The sequence below is a fragment of the Macrobrachium nipponense genome, chromosome 4 (assembly GCF_015104395.2).
Source record: "Macrobrachium nipponense isolate FS-2020 chromosome 4, ASM1510439v2, whole genome shotgun sequence".
NCBI lineage: Eukaryota > Metazoa > Arthropoda > Malacostraca > Decapoda > Palaemonidae > Macrobrachium > Macrobrachium nipponense.
In genome coordinates this window covers 2,631,916-2,653,868 of record NC_061100.1, presented here as the reverse complement: position 1 = coordinate 2,653,868, position 21,953 = coordinate 2,631,916, and the positions used below count along the sequence as shown (strand labels likewise).

Sequence of the window (21,953 nt, the reverse complement as noted above, 5' to 3'; positions counted from 1 at the left end):
ATCAACGGAATTCAGGAGATTTCATTAAATCCCTTACTCAGCATCAGAGGAAGGAACCAGGCTCAAAAACGCCAAATAGATTTGAGTTTGCTTCGTCTTGGAGTTTTTGGAAGCGAGAAGGAAGAGGCGGCTGTGTTTCGTAGGTCCTTCAGGCTGACGAAGCTAATTTGGATAGAGGTTTGAAAAGATGGTAAAGCAGCCCATCCCTTAACGAAGACCAATACACCAATACACTCCAAAGTGAAATCTGGGCTTCGCTTAATTAGTTCAATCAGTGGATGGTCTCACTTCATTGAGTCGCATTTTTTTTAATATTATCATAGTTCTCATTCTTGAAATAATTTTCGCTTCTGTAGACATCATTCTGATTTATTATTTTATCATTCGAGTTTTGATCTCAGTTGTTATTTTCCCCTTTTAAGGAAAACATGACAATATTTCCATAATTCTAAAGACTCGAACGAATCCAGTTGCTGTGTTTTGTTCTCTTCTGTTATTAAGTCTACAAGACTACACCTCAAGTCTACATGAAGTCTTTCTTTTTCTTTTTTGTCTTTTCAACATCGGTATATGCTATATGTTTTTCACAAAACACTTGACTTGGATTTTCAACACAATAGCCATACACACCCACACGACATGTACACACACACACACACACAATATATATATATATATATATATATATATATATATATATATATATATATATATATATATTCATATATAAGTGAATGTTTGTAGGTTTGTAGCTTTGTGCGCTATAGAAATCCGAGCTACTTGACCGATCTAGACAAAATTTGGGCAAGTGGGCCATCATTTGACCCAACGTATCTAAGGGTGGGAGGTTTCAAACCCGTTCCCCATCCCTTTCCCCCTCCCCCATCTTCACCTATTATTAAAGAGAATTATCTACGATTCATATTCAATAAATTACGAAAACTGCAATGGCTGGGGTTTCCGATATTTACTGTAATGTGGCCAAAGTCTTACTGCAATCGATGAGTAGTGATGATATATCTTGTTCCGAAATAGCGTCACCATGGTAAAGCTCTATTTTTGCTGGAACTAAATCTCTCCCTTCTATTGAAAGTCTTTTCTCCGAATTGATGAAGCTGGTTTACAGATCGGACTTCAATACGACGCCTCTTTGCGACCACTTCAGCTTAAGTTTACCACGAAGCCAGATTTTTTTGTGGAGAAAATGTTTCAACATCAATTTGCTTTTTTAAAGATAACATCAGTGGAAATCTTCATCTCATTGGCACTGATGTTGATGCTCGCAAGTTTACGTGAGTCTGTGATGCTACTTTTAAGAACCATATGTCCTTTATTACTTCATCTTAAATTTACTTTTATCCTCATCCGTTGTCGAATGATTATTTGCATAGTACTACTCACCTATATTTCTTATCTTACATTACGCTTTCCTCTCTGATCACATATATCCACATGCGAGTAGATATGACATTGTAAGTGATAGGTCACAAGAAGTGAGTTATATACAGCCTTAGTAACGTAAGGAAGACAGCATCAACAGATTGTTTGAACCAACTCTACTTTATGAAAGTGAAGTTTGCGTAGTCAACGCGAATGAAAGAAAAATAATATTGACTTTGAGAAGTACTTTTTGAGTATTATAAGACTTTAGAAGAAACAGACTGTTGAACAAACTGCTTTGTGAAAGTGAAGTTTGCGTGGTCAATGCAAATGAAAGAAAAATAAAGTTGGCTTAAGTATTTATGAGTATTATAAGACATTGGAAAAATTAGTGGATGAGAAATAGCGAGGTAGACAAAAGTGGTTCAAAGGTCACCACGGGGCAGGATGGGCCAGAGATTTCCTAAAACAACAGACGAAAGCCGAAATGTTCTCGAAATAGAAGAACATCGATCACAAGGTTCAGCCACGATTCGGCACACAAAATGTACCTAACGTTACCTAAGGAGAATTTATTTACCACATCACCGTGATTAATATAAATCTATTAAGCTACAAATGTCCTTTAATATCTAATTTGCTCTACCTAGGAATTAATGCATTTTAATATATGTTAACCTATGGGGAATTTTTTTAGTTTGATAAGAATTCTTGGTTACGTGGTTCAAGCCCATGAGCCGCAACGAATTTTTCTTATCAAACTAAAAAATTCCAATTTGGGCGGTTAAACATTAATTATGAAAATCAAATTAATTCCGAGGTAGGGTAGAGCGAATTCCGAGGTAGAGCAAATAAGACATTAAAGGACGTTTGTAGCTTATGCATTCATATCTATCTATATATCGACAAATACATACATACATACACACACATGAATAACTTGATCACGAAGTATATAAAACGTGATGCTATCACACATATATATAACGTATAATATATATATATCTATATATATATATATATATATATATATATATATATATATATATATATTATATATACATACATATATATATATATATATATATATATATATATATATATATATATATATATATATGCCGTGGATAACCAAGAGAATCAAGAGGGAAGAATGGTGTGCGCATGTATGCTCCATCGTAGTGGATATCATCTCAGTATAATAGAAAATATTAAGATGTTATCGAAGTCAGCTTCAGTCACACAGGGAAGAAAAAAAAAACAAAAAAATTTATCAGATGTTCATAAGACATTTCCGCCTGTCTGTCCATTTTTAGAAAAATTCGGTGGAGATAGTTTTAGAAAAAACGCGTTTGTCAATTGTAAGTTTTTTTTCTTTTATTTATTGACGAGCTCAATTTTCTTCTTTTGGGGTTTTCCATTTTTACCCACCGTCGAGTGCCCAGCATTTCCTATATTTTTCTACCCAGTCACCCACAGAACCTTTTTCTGTAAATATATATATATATATATATATATATATATATATATATATATATATATAATATATATATATATATGATGTATCAGTATGTATGTATGCATGTATGTATGTGTATATGTATGCATGTAAATAAAGATGCATATAAGCCACGAAGGAAAGATAAACACTGAGTATCTGCAAGATCTTTCGACTCACTTCCTTTACTTAGTAGACCGACTGACATACATGAGAAACTGAGATGACAAGGAAGGGTCATATAAGTGACAGATAGGGATATAAGGAGATTAGTACCTAGAATCCAACATACCTGGCGAATGAGTAACCTTCCCAAACAAGCATACACATGGGTACAGTGTCTGAACAGTTGGACTTAATCTTTTTGTAAACCCCTTAAAATTGTACCCATGTTTATGCTTGTTTGGGAAGGTTACTCATTTTTCAAGTGTATGGATTCTCGGTACTAATTTTTCAGGTGTTGTTGTATTCTAGGTACTAATCTCCTTACTATCCCTATCTGTCACTATATGACCATTCCTTGTCATCTCAGTTTCTCACCACTAAGAGAAGCTTTGCTTCCTCACCTACCATTGCGAAGCTATGAAGTTGTACTTGCCATTTTAAAGTCGCCGCTTAAACATGATTATTTCAGAGGAACTGTGCCGCTTCAAACGTGTTTTATTATCACCTGACGATTCCGAGAAATGATGTTGTACCATCCGCAGTTTCAAAGGAGATTTTGCAGCTTCACCTGTCGCGCTTAAAAAGGGAATTGTCGCTTTGCTTTATCTACTGCTTTCAAATAAACTCTCATTTCACTTGTTTCACTTGCCGCTGAAGAGATTGTCTGCTTCGTCTCCAGTTTCCTGAAAGCGTTGTAGCTCCATCTACCGCTTAATGGAGATATATGGAGATCTGTAGCATCGCCACAAAGTGTAGCTTAAAAGAAATTCTGACATTTCACACAGCTTTTTCACTCCTTTTTACCAGAGACTTGAGAAGCTCACAGAATCTGGGAATGTTTTTTTTTTTATTTTTCGCGCACGTATATACGAAAATTTCAAGCATGCACGGGATACATTCCGGTAGACGCTAATGTAGAATATTTTGTTCATTAGCAATAATACCAGATATACGCTTTGCCATATGTATATTATTAAAACTTTCTCACACAGTATCTCTTGTTAATATTGAAGGGTTGTTATAATACTCTTCTCACTTCAGTATACAGTAATTTTTCATCTGCCCACTTAGACTTTTTCTGCAGCTAAAAAGGTACTGGAAGCAACGACATAAAAAAAATTGCTGTCCCCAAATAAATTATACGTTAAAAGATAGCTTGTTAGCGATATGGAACAAACGCAGTTTGTACATTTTAAGTGCGCAGATTGACTTTGGTTTAACCTGTAACAGGAAAATTGCGCACTTCATTACAGCCCTATATGAGGCGTCTGACGAGCCAATTTCTGTTTGTCTGAATCAGGGTCTGATTATTACTCTGATAAAGAAAGCTTATGGCCTTCTTAATCACTGGCCTTGTTCTTCGAAGTCTTATCTAAAAAAAAAAAAAAAAAAAAAAAAAAACACAGACAGCATACATACTCCGATGAATACATGAATGTATGTAACATAAACGAACATTTTTAAATATTTTGGTTATTTTTATGGAAACTCGACCATGAAAATTGAAGGTTTCTATTCTCAATGTAGTGGTGCATATTGAATGTAAAGTATGAAACTTCACATAGTACTTTGTCTTGACAAAGAAAGAATGTAACATATACGAACATCTTTATAAATTTTGGTTATTCTATGGAAACTTTACCATGTAAATTAAAGGTTCTATGTTTTGTAATGTAATTGGTGCATATTGAATGTAAGGCATGAAACTTTACATAGTACTTTGTCTTGGCAATGAAAGCATGTAACATATACGAACGTCTTTATAAATTTGGTTATTTTTATGGAAACTTGGCCATGAAAAATTTGTAAGGTTTTGTGTTTTTTAGTGGAAAGTGGTGCTTATTTTTTGCAACCATCAGTATCGCCTTACTGAAAATTGCAAGATTTGAAAAAGCGCCTTAGAAATTCTTATCTAATATCATTTCCGTAACAATCTACTTTCAACTGTATTTTATTACTATTTTTCGAGTGCGTCTAGCTATTCTCATCTATATTATCATAATGGTATCTGCTTTCAAATGTATTTTATCTGTATTTTTCAAGTGCGTCAATTATTACACCGAGCATTTCTCGTCTCTGGAATCACCATGAAAAGCGTGTCCTGGAATCACCAAGAAATACGTCCAAGCGAATAATAAAGGAATGGACCTCTTGGAATTTCCTCCTACTGCTCAGGCACACCCAATACTACTTCTCCTCCTCCTCCTCCTCCCATCCTTCTTCTCCTCAGCCCCGAATGTCAAGTGCTGAGAAGAACCATTTCAGCGGGAGTCCTGGAATTTGCTGTATTACAAAACTCCAACACATTTGGGCTCCGATAGTGGTGGTTAACTGCAGTCTCTTTCTCATTCCTCCATGCTCCCTCAACAGGGAGCTGCTGACAGGACGCCCCCCCCCCCCCCCCTCTCTCTCTCTCTCTCTCTCTCTCTCAATAAGCAAAATGAAAAAAGAATACTAAATACATACGTAAGCTTCCCCCTATCACAAGCAGAATAACGTTGTGTGTGCGTATATATATATATATATATATATATATATATATATATATATATATATATATATATATATATATATATATATATATATATATGTATAATATATATTAATATATATATTATATTATATATAATATATATACACATATATATATATATATATATATATATATATATATATATATATAATATATATATTGTATATATATATTTTATATATATATTTTTTATATATATATATATATTATATAGCTATATATATGATATATGTTAAGAGTATGCATTTATGTTAGGAGGATTGAATTTATGTAATAAAGTATTTTTGTAGTGTGGGATTGTAAATGTTTTGTAGTTCATATTTTTCCATGTCTGTCTGTGTTGTCCTTGCGTGTTGTTTGGGTGTTTGTATTCCTCAGTCCTTGGATTGTTTACTTTCGGCCATTGGAGCGCCACCAGGGATTGAGATTTCTTGGATTTGTCATAGTGTTAATAACCCATGGATTATATCTAAAAGTGTTACATTATTTGTACTTGCTAATTTGTAAGTATTACTATATTGCATTTAAGGTTCTGTTGACGCTTGCTGGGTATGTGTGTATTTTCTGCATTTTATTGGGTTTAATATTTACGTTATTTCCTGTATTATCTACAGTGTATTGATAATCGATTTAATTGTTACTTACCTGCTTGTTTTGCTCATTTGTCGTAATGCTGTACAATGTGAATGTTCCTGAAGTTTCGTTAATTTACATTCGTTATTGCTTTAGTTTCATTATTCTCGTTATCATCGTAATCCTTATCTTTATATTGGACCTTTAATTAATTTTAAGTAAAATAAAAAAATTTCGTAGTGTATCTTATCCCGTGTTATATATTTACTCGTATCATCATACTTAAATTTAATGCTATTTAAATTTGGATAAGAGCTTCTATTATAAAATAAGCTAAGTTAAGGCATCATTAAATGTCTTATTATTTATTGTCTATGGCCGTTTGGAGCTCCGCTTCGTACTTGCATCAGTGAAAATGCAGGAAAGAGTATTAAGAGGCGAATGGTCGTAACAATTTGGGGGCCTGTCCGGGATTTGTTTTGCCGAGTAAATCAAAGTGACCGTATAAGCTAAAGTTATTTTTGCAGGGTTTTGCATAATTTTATTTTTTTGTATAATGATCTGAATAACTAAAATTTGTGCGAATTTATTCTAGGAAGTTGTCATAAATGTATTTTTCCGTATGTTTATTAGTATTTTGCCGTGAAGTGAAGTGTTAATGTTAAAAATACGGCGCTGTGCACTTTAAGAACAATCGGATTACGTATTTAGAGTAATTTTTGTTTGTTAAAGTGAGTGCTTTCGCTCATTTTTCCTTGTTTACGTTTTAAAGTTAAAATTTTCTCTATCGTATATACGTTTTGAAGTTAAAATTTTCTCTATTGTATAGTTTTGAATATGGATCCTTTCAGCATTAGTGATTTTTCTAGTAACCCAAGTGTGCATTATTTGCGTAGTCATCGTATGAGAAAGGATGACTGGATGGCTATTGCAGTGAAGTATGACTTTTCTGTTAAAAAGGTGTGGAGGAAATCTCAGATTAAGAATTTTGTGGTTAATGCTTTGGTTGAGAAGGAGACTTTGCCTGAGGAAGCTTTTGATTTATTAGATGAAGAGGGATCCCAGTTAACTCTCAAGCAGGTAGAATTGCAGTATGCTCGTGAAAAAGAGGAGAGAGATAGACAAGAGAGGAGAGAGCGTGAGGAGTTGGAGAGGAAAGAGCGGAGAGAGCGTGAAGAGTTAGGTAGAGGAATGGATAGGATAGAGCGAGAGGAAAGAGAGCACAGATATCAATTAGAGCGTTGGAGAAAAAGAGAACGATAAAAGATAACGTGAGCCAAGGCGATGAAAGTGAACAGGTAATTGATGTTGTTAAGGCTTCTAAAATGATTCAGTTGTTTGATGAAGCGGATCCAGACGAGTTCTTTATGCTTTTTGAAAGACTTGCGCTTAATTTGAAGTGGCCTAAGTGTTTATGGCCCGTAATTTTGCAGCCGTCATTAAAGGGTAAGCTAGCATTAGAACAGTTTTCTTGTCGTTAACATCTAGTGAGAGTAATGATTACGACTTTACTAAGGATAGTATCCTGAAAGCCTATGAGCTTACGGCTGAATATTATCGTCTCAAGTTTCGTAGATAGAAGTTTGATTCACATTCATACATTGAATATTGACAATCTTGTTAAATTACATGATAAGTAGTATACAGCAGCAAGTGTCACTACCTTAGATGAATATGGGGAGCTCATTTTACTTTAACGGTTCATTAGAGGTGTTCCTATTGATGTTCAGAGATACCTATTTGAGCGTGAGGTTACAACTTTACAAAGAGCAGCTGTGTTAGCTGAGAATTACAGTTTAATTAAACCACATCAACAAAGTCAAAGACAATCCAAGAAATCTCCAGGTAATGTATCAGAGGAGAAGAAATACTCTGGCTCATACAGTAGAAGTCTGTCTGAGGTAGGTTGTTACAAATGTAACCAGCTTGGTCACATGAAGGCTAAGATTGTTCCGTAATTATAAGGAGGGAAGAGAGAATCTTCGGGATCAAATATGGCAATTAGGAAGGTCCGGCAGGAAATTCCTGTTTCTCATTGTGATAGGTTAGATAATGAGTTTGCTCCTTTCAAGTTTGATGGGGCTTGTATCAGTGTCAGATGAACTAGGTAAAAGTGTGCCTGTTAGGATAGTACGGGACACTTGTTCTTCTAATAGTCTAACATTGTAAAAGAAAAGGTTCCTGGATTGAAAAGACTTTTACATCCGATAGACTGGCTGTTAGAAGTTTGGGTGGACTGGTAACAAGTTCCTTGTGTAGGTTATATCTGCATTGTGGTTTATTAAACTCGTTATGGTCACAGTTGGGGTGGTGGATGAATTGCCTATTCAAGGTGTTGATTTTCTTATGGGAACGACTTAGCAGGAGGGAAGGTTGTACTAGTCCCATAGTTGTTGACCCTCCATTAGAGGTAAGCCCTGTAGAAGATCCAGTATTGTATCCTTCCTGTGTTGTAAGAAGCGTAGCAGAAGTCTGGCTATGGTAGAAGTCCCACGAGAGCGTGGAACAGATGTGACTAAGGACGTCAATGTAAGTACTACTTCAGGTACTGAAGAAAAAGATGCTGTTGGTACAGTTGACGTAGATATCAATATTGATATTTTATTCCAAACTGATAGTTTTGAAGGTAATGTAAAAGAGAAAGAGTGCTAGATGGCGACGAGGATGAAACAAAGTTTGGTTTGAAGACTGGTAACGTAGTATTGGTAAATACTCTGAAGTCAGTTGAAAATGAAATAATTTAAGTAATGTTTTCTGATTGCTCTGTTAATCTTTTTGATATGAAATGTTCTGACATCATAAAAGCTCAACAGGAAGATTTGTCTTTGCAGTCTATTTACAGTGAAGTTGTTGCCGAAGACCAGATCAATACGGAGCCAGTATGCTATTATACTTGAGGAATGGGAGTACTAATGAGAAAGTTTCAGATCTTTGCATACTCCGGCAAGTTCAACTTGGGAAATCAGAATCAGATTGTCATTCCAGCGAGCCTAAGGCAAAAAGTATTAACACATGGCTCATAATGTTATCTTCTTCACACTTAGGAATAAGGAAGACTTTGAGTGCAGTTCTTCAAATCTTTTACTGGCCTGGTATAAGAAAAGTGTCACAGAGTACTGTAAGTCTTGTGCAGTATGTCAGCTGGTTGGTAAGCCGAATCAAGATAATAAAACCTGCCTCTTTACAGCCTATCCCTGTTTTACCTGAGCCTTTTGATAAAGTCATATTAGATGTGTTGGGTCCTTTACCCAAAAGTAAGAAGCAGAATTAATATGATTACAATGATGTGCAGTTCCATTCGTTTATCCTGATGCCTATCACTTAGGAACATAAGTTCTAAGACACTGATCCCAGTTTTAATAAAATTTTTTCACTCAGTATGGTATCCCCAAGATTATCCAGACTGATAGAGGAAGTAACTTTACCTCTGATTTATTTAGACAGGTTATGCTGCTATGAGCATTAAACATACTTTGTCCTCAGTATACCACCCAGAGAGTCAAGGAGCCCTGGAACGATTCCATCCAGACGTTGAAGGATGCCTTTACGAACAGTACTGTCAGGAACATCAGACAGACTGGGATGAAGGATTACCATTCATGTTGTATGCCATCCGCAACACTCAACAAGAAAGTCTTGGATATTCCCAGCCGAGTTGTTATATGGAAGGAAAGTGAGAGGTCCTTTGGAGATATATGACATGTGGACGGATCAGTCGAAAGAGGTAACATTAGGAGATTATGCTAAGAACTTACAAGGTAAGCTAGAGAGCTCTCGTAAATTTGCACATGACAATCTAAGCATAGCTCAAGATAAGATGAAATTAAATTTTGATAATAAGGTTGAGACACGAAGCTTTAGGCCAGGTGAATCTGTTTTAATGCTAGTACCCATAAGGAAAACCTTTGAGAATAGATATGAAGGTCCTTATACAGTGATAGCAGAAACAAGGATAATTATGTCCTCTCTACTCCGGGAAAGAGAAAAAGCGAGAAGATGGTACATATAAACTACTAAAAAAGTTTGAGACCCAATGTGACAATGTCAGCTTGATTTGCAAGTCATCTGTGGAAGATAATGTGAAGCTTAATGAAGCAGGTTTTTCCTTCCAGATCGAAGTAAAAGCATACCTCTAAATATACACTTGCATTAAATAACATTGACTGTAAACTTAATCATCTCTGATCTCAACAGGACTAGTGACTTGAAAAGTTATTGGAACTTTTTCCAGAGATCTGTGGAGATGTGCCTGTCCAGACATCAATGGTAGATTATCAGCTAGAACTTAAGCCAGGTACAGAACCTCAGAAGAGTGCCCCATATCGAGTTTCCCCAAAAGAGAGCCATACTAAAGAAGGAAACTGATTTTTGCTGACAACATGGTTTTGCGGAGCCAAGTATTAGTCCTTGGGCATCGCCATGTGTTAGTTGAGAAACCAGATGGCTCCTATAGACTCTGCACTGACTTTAGAAGACTAAATGAGGTAACTGTATCGATTCTTATCCATTACCAAGGGTGGATGAACCTCATAGATCTGGTAAGCAATGCTGTATATGTTTCAAAGATTGATTTATACGAGAGGTTATTATCAAGTCCCATTAGCAGATAACTCAAAAACAAAACCCCTGACAGCATTTACTACTCCAGATGGCCTATATCAATATACAGTCCTTCCATTTGGACTTAAGAATGCTACTGCAGTTTTTCAAAGATAGATGGATCAAGTAATCCGCGATATGCCTGGTGTTAGTATATCTTGACGACATTGTTGTACTTTTCAGATACTTGGCTGGACCATCTTTCTATGCTGAAGGATATATTTTAGCAGGGTTAAGACAGGCTTGTTTGACAATCAACTTAACCAAGAGTGATTTCGGCCATGTGAAGCTACAATACCTTGGGTATGTGATTGGCAGCGGCGAGGTATCCCCAGTTGCAGCCAAAAGTAGACGCCACATCACCAAGCTAAGCTGCCCAAGATCCAGTACGTGGAAGTAAGAAAATTCCTTGGGATGGTAGGCTACTATAGGAAGTTTTGTAAGAACTTCTCTGAAGTAGTAACCCCATTAACTGACTTAACCAGCAGCAAGACTAAGTTCATTTGGACACCAGTTTGTGAGGAAGCCTTTCAACGAGCCAAAGATTTCCTAGCCAGTAGCCCTGTCTAAAGGCTCCTGACTTTGGCTCTCCCTTTGTTGCTGTCGAGGTCGACGCTAGTGATCGTGGAATAGGCGCTGTACTCCGCAGAAAGGGCCAGATGACATGAAGCATCCCTTTGCTTACATGTCGAAGAAACTCAAAAATCATCAGCGAGGTTACTCTACAATCGAAAAGGAAGCACTTGCTCTTTTGACTGCATTGGAGCACTTCGAAGTTTATCTTTCTGGCAGTCCTGCTCCCATATTAGTCTTCACAGATCATGAGCCCTAAAGTTTGTAGGCCGGATGAGAACCAAAAATAAAAGGCTCATGAATGTGGTGGTTATCTTTGCAGCAGTTTGATCTAAAGATCCAGCACATCCGTGGACAGGATAACCTTCGAGCAGACATTTTATCACGCTGTAGTAACACGCTGTAGTAACTAACTCGACAGGTTGGTCGAAAATCTTTAAACATAGAGTTTTCGACTTAAGGAGGGGTATGTTATGAGTATTTGCATTTATGTAGGAGTATTGAATTATGTAAATAAAGTATTTTTGTAGTGCGGATTGTAAATGTTTTGTAGTTCATATTTTTCCCATGTCTGTCTGTGTTGTCCTTCCGTGTTGTTTAGGTGTTGTATTCCTCAGTCCTTGGATTGTTTACTTCGGCCATTGGAGCGCCACCAGGGATTGAGATTTCTTGGATTTGTCATAGTGTTAATAACCCTGGATTATATCTAAAAGTGTTACATTATTTGTACTTGCTAATTTGTAAGTATTACTATATTGCATTTAAGGTTCTGTTGACGCTTGCTGGGTATATGTGTCTTTTTCTTGGCATTTTATTGGGTTTTAATTTATTTTACGTTATTTCCTGTATTTCTACTAGTGTATTGATAATCGATTTAATTGTTACTTACCTGCTTGTTTTGCTCATTTGTCGTAATGCTGTACAATGTAAGAATGTTCCTGACGTTTCGTTAATTTATATTTGGTTATTGCTTTAGTTTCATTATTCTCATTATCATCGTAATCCTTATCTTTATATTGGACCTTTAATAATTTTAAGTAAAATAACAAAATTTCGCAGTGTTTACCTTATCCTGTGTTATTATATATTTACTCGTATATCATACTTAAATTTAATGCTATTAAATTTGGATAAGAGCTCTATTATAAAAATAAGTTAAGTTAAGGCATCATTAAATGTCTTATTATTTATTGTCTATGGCCGTTTGGAGCTCCGCTTCGTACTTGCATCAGTGAAAAAGCAGGAAAGAGTATTAAGAGGCGAATGGTCGTAACTATATATATATATAATATATATATATATATATATATATATATATATATATATAATATATTATGTACATGATGTAACTTGCTTCGTAAATAGCACGTACATTGTTGGTTACTTGTAGGTATGAACCATCTTACAAACGCACACATATATATATATATATATATATATATATATATATATATATATATAAATAAAACACATCCACATATATATATATATATATATATATATATATATATATATATATATATATATATATATATATATATAACACATCCACATATACATACATACATTTACGTAAATATATATATATATATATATATATATATATTATATATATATATATATGTATATATATATATATGTATATATATATATGTGTATGTATATATATATATATATATATATATATATATATATATATATATATATATATATATATATCTTATATATATGAAACAATATTCTACTTAGCTCAATGCAGAGGAGGCATACAAAAACAGCATATAAATGCATCCTGGTTAGCGGAACCTAACTCTAATGACTTAATGAAGAAATTTGAAGAGGGACTCAATACCTGGCGAGAATCGCGGGGAAAAGTTGGCAACGATCAATGGGCCATTAATAGTTACTATTTTTCCAAGTGATTCTCACCAAACCATATGCCGTTTAAATTTTAAACACTGAATTATTCATGAATGATTCTCAGTTAAATAATTCCACAACAGCTGAAAAGAATGAGTCTGACTGAGCAGGAATGTAAATAAAAGACTACTGACTGTTATCTTATACAAATGGCGTCACAACTGCAATATAAAACAAAAAATTAATCATCTTACGAATAACGTAATTTCTCCTCCTTGTTCCTCTTGGTCCCCTACCCACCCGTAGCCTCCCATCCCTCCCTCTTGGCCCACCTACCCTTACCCCCCACCCCAACACCTATCCATGGCCAGTCCCTCGACACGGGTTAGTTAACAGCTCTCCTAGGGCTGACCCGAAGGATTAGATATTTTTACACGGCTAGGAACTAGTTGGTTACTTAGCAACGGGACCTACAGCTTACTGTGGGATCCGAACCACATTATATCGAGAGATTAAGCTCTAATTTCAAGAAACAAATTATTCCTCTGACTCCACGTTGGCAGAGCGGGGAATCGAACTCAGGACTACCGAATCAGTAGGGGAGCACGTAAACCACTCGTCCGACGAGGAAATAGGGACTCCGTATGGGATGGAGAAATTCTCTTTAGCTTATTTGCTCTGGGTTTATAGAAGGTAATTTGAGATAAATGTCACAAAAGTAAGTTCACAATAAGACATAAAAACTAAAATCTATGACATCATTTCATTTGGTTTTCTAAAATGAAATGCTTCCGAGGAGTAAATCTCAGTCACAAAAAATGCACAGGATCAAGAACTGCGATAAAGCATGCTTTCAAAGAACCCCAAAAGGAGCAAAAATAAAATTAAGAAGCTCCCTCGAGAAGAGTACAACGCCAGAAATCAATGTCAGGAGAGGAAGTACAGTGCATTAATATGCCTTAACATATTCCCACTCTATTTCCCCAACCATCCATAAGACATCCAACCATTCTTAAAACTCTAAGGCACTCCCACCATCTCCATAAAAGTAGGTGATGGTTTACTTCGTCTTTATTCTAAAACACAATTTTTTTGTCCTTCAGCATTTTTCTTGGTGTTTACCTCCCTCCAGCGCAGCCTTTCCTACACAGAGTTTGAAGGAATGAAACATGAAACTTAGGCGGTTTGGAAGTGGCCAAGCGAATTAGCCATTTCAAATCTGCCTGCGACAGCCAAGAGAGGCAGCTGGAGTGGGTGAACAAGTTACAGACATCAAGAAAATATGAGATGAAGAACAAGGATAAAATTCTGAAAGCAAAGTGAAAGCCAAAATTTGTAATATGAAGTAACAATTAAAGAGGTTGGACAACAATATGGGAAGTAGAGAGCGGGACTGGAGGTGAAGGTAAAGGGTAAAGTATGTTTGCAGCTAGAGGCAAGTGGGACTCTGCAGACTTCCTTTAGTAATGCCTACAGTGTATCACGTGAAATGCACACACAGAATACCTCCTGAAGGGTACTCCAAAATATAAACAGTCATTTTTATAATAATATAATAATAGCAATACAAGCATTCATGAGTGAAAAAGTTTTCCATAAAAACAAGCTGGTTAATAGGAATGCAAAACATCAGTCAGTGACGTTACCGTCTACAAATGGCTTTTCAGGATCTGACAGTTTGCTGGTAAAAGTGATAATGACAATGGACAAAAAAAAAATTACGAATGCCGACAAAATGCTGACATTAATCAAAACAGTACTTTTATAAGGGGTCTGTTATGAGCACTGTTTTTTCCGACTTATTTTTATCTGCAATGAAAAGGAAATCCGACAAAGGACAAACCTTCCATCCCTGAGGATATTATACAGAAAGGTTGTCTCATTACTTTCAAGTTTTTTACGCTCTTTTATGAACTGTCGAATGACCACCATTGCTGTAGTTACGTAACATGTTTTTCTACAACAATCTGGACGTTATGAGTTGCAAACCCTTTGCAGGAAGAATATGTTTCATATCTTTCGAGTATTATTAAAAGGGGCTGTTTTTATTGCTTTTTACCCGAGTTCTGACACAGTGAGGCTGCAAGTTGCGACTGAAATTTTTATATGATGTGAACTGATATGAATCCTGATTTGATCTGCCATTTTATTAGATATCATGCAGTGACACACTGCGTGCTCACAAAAATAATATAAATGTAGAATCTACTGGTCACTTTTTCCAGATACATATCTAATTGTAATAGCCACAATGCCCTCTTAACTTTCTCAAATTCTTTGCCCTTTTTTTGGATACACTTGCCACTACAAAGCCTTGAGATGCAACTTCAAAGAAAATATAAAGAAATCATTATGTCCGAGAGCGGGACCTCGTCGTGATTATGGTATCGCGGGATCGCTTCCCACTCCCAGACATCATGATTTCTTCATATTTCTTTGAAGTTGGATCTCAAGGCTTTGTAGTGACAAGCGCATGCAAAAAGCAAAAAAAGAACAAAGAATTTGAGAAGTTCAGAGGGCATTGTGGCTATTACAATTACACACACACTCACACACACACAATATATATATATATATATATATATATATATATATATTATATATATATATATATATATATATATGTATATATATATATATACATAAACTGATCAGAACGTTTGGAACGTGATAAATGCATAAATAAAGGTTTATCTTTCCTTCGTGGCTTATACTTTATATATATATATATATATATATATATATATATATATATATATATATATATATATATATATATGTATATGTATAGTATATATATACATAACTGAATCAGAACGTTTGGAACGTGATAAATGCATAAATAAAGGTTTTATCTTCCTTCGTGGCTTATACCTTTATATATATATATATATATATATATATATATATATATATATATATATATATATATATATATATATATATATATATATATATATATGTATATATATTTTGTAGGAAGCCCACAAAAATTCGGAAAAAATGAAAGTTTTTATTTAAGCTTTCGGAGAGTACATTCTCTCCCTCTTTCAGAAAGAGAAATAAAAGTTACATAAACTGAAAACACGGTCAAGTAAAAGAAATAACATACAAGCATATGGTTGTATCAGAATAACTGCCCTACGGTGGTTTGCCAATCTTGTTTAACAACTTAGCTACACTACTACATGCTTTGTCCATAATTGCATTACAGAAAAGGTCCAGTTTAAAATTATTACTCTTATATATATTCATAGCGTCAACATTTTGGATTAAAATAGATTCTAAAAGTTTTCTTTTTTCAGTGTTATTAACAACCTTTATGTTTTTCATTTGTCCCTTTTCACCAAAGTACCTGTAGATGAATGCATGCGGTTTTTAGAACGCAAAATGATAGTCTTAATATTGATCACCTGTACCAAAAAGTGTATTTATTGATCTGATAAATATTTGTATTGAACAGTGTCACTTTGGATGTAATAGTAAATTTTACTCACAGATTTTCGGCTTGCCCATGGGTTCGCCGTTATCACCCGTTTTAGCAAATTTGTGTTTATGGAATGTTTTGAAACTGAAGTTTTACCCACCATTTTTAACTTTCCAATTGTTTGGTTTCGCTATGTTGCGACGATATTTTTGCTTTGATTCCAGATTTTTATTAATGTTGAAGATTTACTAACTCAACTGAATAACTTACACCAGTGTATCAAATTTTAAAAGAAGTAGAAAATGAGAATAATAACAGGTTACCTTTCTTAGACACTTTATTATGTCGTTCAGAAGATAATAGGATTAAATATGCAGTATATAGAAAACCGACCCATGCAGAGTCATATATCCATGCTTTTTCTTTCCATTCAGACGATGTCAAAATAGGTGTTATTTCTAATGTATTCTTGAGAGCGTATAAACTTTGTGATGTTTGAATTTTTAGATACTGAAATCAATCATATCAAAAATGTTTTCACTGTACTTGGTTACAATACAAATTTTATTCAAAGGGCGCATTTTAAGGCACGTAGAATATATTATGTAGCAAGGGAGAAAAGGAGCTTCCTAGGTAATAATAATAGTGTTTTAGTCTTACCACAAACCAAAGCAAACCCTGGAACTTTTAAACGAATATTTGAAATTTTGCAACATTGTCCCAGTATATAAGAATACAAAACACTGTTAAAAAGTACTTAACAAATAATGTTAAAAATGTAGACAAAACACAAGGATGCATTTACGAAATTCCCTGTCAAGAGTGTAATAAAACTTATATAGGTGAAACGATGATTTTGACAGAAGAAAAAGACAACATCGTGACTCATTAATGGAAAGGTAGATGAAACAACGCCCTGTTTCAACATAGACAAAGTACAAATCATATGATTAACCTAGACAAAATGAAAAACATAAAAAAGGTTGTTAATAACACTGAAAAAGAAAACTTTAGAATCTATTTTAATCCAAAATGGTTGACGCTATGAATATATATAAGAGTAATTTTAAACTGGACCTTTTCTGTAATGCAATTATGACAAAGCATGTAGTTAGTGTAGCTAAGTTGTTAAACAAGATTGGCAAACCACCGTAGGGCAGTTATTCTGATACAACCATATGCTTGTATGTTATTTCTTTTACCTTGACCGTTGTTTTCAGTTTATGTAACTTTTATTTCTCTTTCTGAAGAGGGAGAGAATGTACTCTCCGAAAGCTTAAATAAAAACTTTCAATTTTTTCCGAATTTTTTGTGGGCTTCCTACAACATATTAGAACACGGATACAGTGTTTAACTTTGCTATATATATATATATATATATATATATATATATATATATATATATTATATCATATATATATATATATATATATAATATAGCCCAATCCAACAGCAGACAAAAGACGACAAACAACTCCCACGATTCAGAAGAGGTCAACATACAGGAGCACGGAATCCCCCTTCCTCAATTATAAAAATAACAGGATGTTATTTCGGCATGCATGTAGTATGCCACGGTTGCTGAATAGCCTGTAGGTTAATTAAATATTCAAAGGTGCCTCGAGATTAATGCATTACTCAAAAACAGCAATTTGATCTGCAACGTTATTTTGTGTATTAGTCATTTGTCCGACGTAACCGGATATTAATTTTGTTTTTACTCGATATCCGGCATTATGATTTTGACGAACCTTTCAAATATTGAACTTTACTTTAGCTGTAACATAACAATATTGTGGAGGAAAACTGTATTCGTTACACGTGTAACACTATATTTTATGATGAAAAAACATTTAAAAAAATTTCAAATAGTGTAACTCTCTTAAATTCGGACAAAGTAACATATTCTTAATAGGTTTGTTTTTCTCATACTATCGCTCGGCCGGAACCAGCTTCCAAGAGTCAAAGTTGTACTTGAAAACTCAACAATTTTTTTTAAGAGAGAGAGAGAGAGAGAGAGAGAGAGAGAGAGAGAGAGAGAGAGAGAGAGAGAGAGAGAGAGAGAGAGAGTTCTACTTCAGTAAGTTCACATCAACCGTGCATTTGATGTCTAGGCCAGTCCCTTACGTCGCTCCTGATTGGTCACTTTGATAAGCCAGTCATAGTGCTGGAAACGCTCAGTCTCTCTCTAGAGTTCACATGGGTAGGATCTACGTTCCTGAGGATACGTCTTTCAAAAAGATGTCCCATCAGGAGGTGTGGAACATACATCCTGCCTATGTGAACTCTCTAGAGAGACTGAATTTCCAGCCGTGTGATTGGCTTATCAAAAGCCAATCAGGAATGTCGTAAGGAAACTGGGCCTAGACATCAAGATGCACCAGTTGATGTGAATCTACTATAGTAAACATTCAATTCTAACAGAATCCAAGCAAGGAACTACTGATGGGACTCCTTCCACCGAAGGAGGGCGACAAACTCAAAAGAATTGTGTCGCCCATTGAAATGTCCTCCACTACTCGTTCCCCCCCCCCCCCCCCCCCCCCCACCCCCCCCCCCCCCCCCACCCCCCCCCCCCCCCCCCCCCCCCCCCCCCCCCCCCCCCCCCCCCCCCCCCCCCCCCACCCCCCCCCCCCCCCCCCCCCCAAGCCCCCAACACCCCCAGTCCACCAACCACCCAAAGAACAAAGAGTATCTTATACCATCAACAAAAGCTTCCCATCTGGATGTACACTGCAGGACCTTTTGTTATATTTCATCTAGCGTTATGTCACCTTGGCCATCGACGCAGAACCCATTAAAGTTCACACACACCAAAGCAGACACGATATTTACAAAATGATAGTTTATCGCGCAAAATACAGAGTCTGACAAAAAATTATTTATGGAATATAAATTGAAAATGCTAATGTTTTCCATAATGCCTCTTAAAACTGCAATTGTCCCCATTCTTTTGATTTTTTTTTGTCACAATTTTGTTAGAAAACACCAATATATCAAGACAAATCAACATACTGATGTACTTTGTATTTAATTACATCCCGTGCATTCGAATACTCTCGTTTATCTTTCATTTATTATTCATGTCCCTGTTTACTTAATGACATTTCCTCCTAATGCTTTTCTTACCAAACAATGAGCATGTAATCATCAATTTAGTCTCACTGTTGTTTCATCATCAATTTATTATCACTGTTGTTTCATCATCAATTTATTCTCGGTGTTGTTTCACCCAGGCTCCCAAGTTTATCAAGTAAACATATAATCAACAATTAATGATTATCATTATGTAACATAACACATCGTGTAGCTTTAGGGTGACTTACTCTGGCAAATATCCTGTGAGATGCTAAAACTGGAATGATGGACGGATGGATATATGGAAGGTATTTATGACCAATACCTGCCACTGCTAAAGCAAAGAAGTTGAAAACTGTTATTAAGATGGAGTTCAAGAAAAATTTGATAAGAGTGCTTAAAAATACAGATGACAGTTAAATACTCTAATTTTATCCTAAAATGTTTCAAAACTGAACGTATTGAGACAAAGAGTTCGAAATAATGCAAACGACCAAAAAAGTAAATTTAGACAATATCATCGCAGGGAGGACGTCATTAATTAATGGTTTGATTAATTACATAACAGGAAGTCCATCCTCCAAAAAACTATCATCAATCACATTAATTTTTACTTGGAAAAGGTGAACCCAAAATTAACCCACTTCTAAGGGATGAGATTTTATTCCTTTGTAGCAAAGGTCAACTTCTTTTCTAAAAATAATGTTAATTTAAATAGGCGATCATTCAACCAAGGTGAAACACAAAGCATTACAAAATAGATACTAAAATCAGACCAACAGAACCTGGGCCTGTACCATCTTACACAGCATATCAATCTAAATCAAATAATAACACTTTTTATGTCTTCCACAACACACTCACCTTAAAAATTGGCTTTACAAATGAAGCAAACCATAATAATACATCAACCGGGTGGCAAGTCTACTCAAAGCACATAATACATCCAACAACAGAATAAAAAAAATGAAAATTGCGCATAGTGGGGTAACATCAAGCAAGATGATCTACGAAAAAGGAGTAAAACCAAATGAGTTTTCCTTAATTTGAGGTAACGCTAATTTGTTCGGAACTGTCAGACGCTAATACTGAAGTCGGAATCCTAAGTGCGGACTAATGATGTCAGAATAGTTATAATAGTCTTAATTAACACGAAATCAAAACCGTCAGGACCCTACCAATGAAGTCTGAATAATCAGAATCCAACTGAAGAAGTTAGAATAGTTTGAACCCCAACCGTAAAAAAAAATAAAAGTTAGTACTTTACAGCTGTGGTCACAGAAGTCTAAACCATGTCACTGAATTTAAAGGAGTCTGAACCTACAAATAAGACGCCAGAACGTCTCTGACGAAGTCAAAATATAAGGAATCTACCAGTGAGGACTGAATAGTCACAGGCCTCCTAATTACTATAAATAGTCAGCCTTACGACTTCTGTTAGAACAGGTAGGGCAAAAATTTTAAAAAGATGCATGAAAAAATATACGTGACAGTTTGTCACAGTAAACCATAAGTTCTATCTACAAAAAAATCCTCATCTACCCTGAATACTGTCATAGAATGCATGCAACATTCTCCATCGCGTCAGTACCTACCTTAACAGTCTTCATGTGAGCTCATCCGAATAGTTGTCTCTTCCTGAAATCGCAAACGTGTTCTGAAATAAAAAGGCGTAAATTGCATCAATAAAAAAAAAGATAACTTATGCTCTTGGACAGAGCAATTTTTTTATTCTTCTACAGAAAAATACTCATCGTATATTGGGTACTTTTTAGCCTATGCTGTGCCCATAGCCCATAGGTATAGTCTTTAAAATCTTAATACAAATATTAAGAGAAGTATAAACTTCCTGAATTCGCCTGCAATTATGAAATATTTTTCACACTCAAAATGGATTTTTTTTATTACAAAACTCTATGTGTGTGTGTGTGTGTGAATTACACTCAACCTCAAATTCGTGCTTCGGAGGTCAAAACATGAATGTAAACTTGGAATTCAGGATCGTCGAAGGAAAAAGGAAAAACACATTCTCGTGCAAAAGGAAAATCGCAACCGGGAATTTCTTGGATATTTGCCAAGAAAACTCCCGATTTTGCCGAATTTCGCATTCCTCCTCCCAAGCTGCTTTTCAGATTTGAAATGAACATAATATGAAAATGATGCTCTCATGCCACTCTACTCATCTTGGATAAAATGAATTTTGTACGCTTTGAAATATACTCTAATCGGTGCATAACTGTATCAACTATAATTCGCCTTTTGCACAG

The 21,953-nt window shown here is 35.2% G+C and overlaps 1 protein-coding gene across 1 annotated transcript in view; it reads right to left on the bottom strand.

The window, feature by feature from the left end:
- LOC135210687 (sialoadhesin-like) overlaps nucleotides 1-21,345 on the bottom strand; it is a 220,484-nt gene extending 199,139 nt beyond the window's left edge. Inside the window, exon 1 of the mRNA XM_064243462.1 lies at nucleotides 21,282-21,345. Within this exon, the coding sequence (XP_064099532.1) occupies nucleotides 21,282-21,296 (15 nt within the window). The 5' untranslated portion in view covers nucleotides 21,297-21,345. The remainder of the gene's footprint in view (nucleotides 1-21,281) is intronic.
- Between the last annotated feature and the right edge of the window lie 608 nt (nucleotides 21,346-21,953).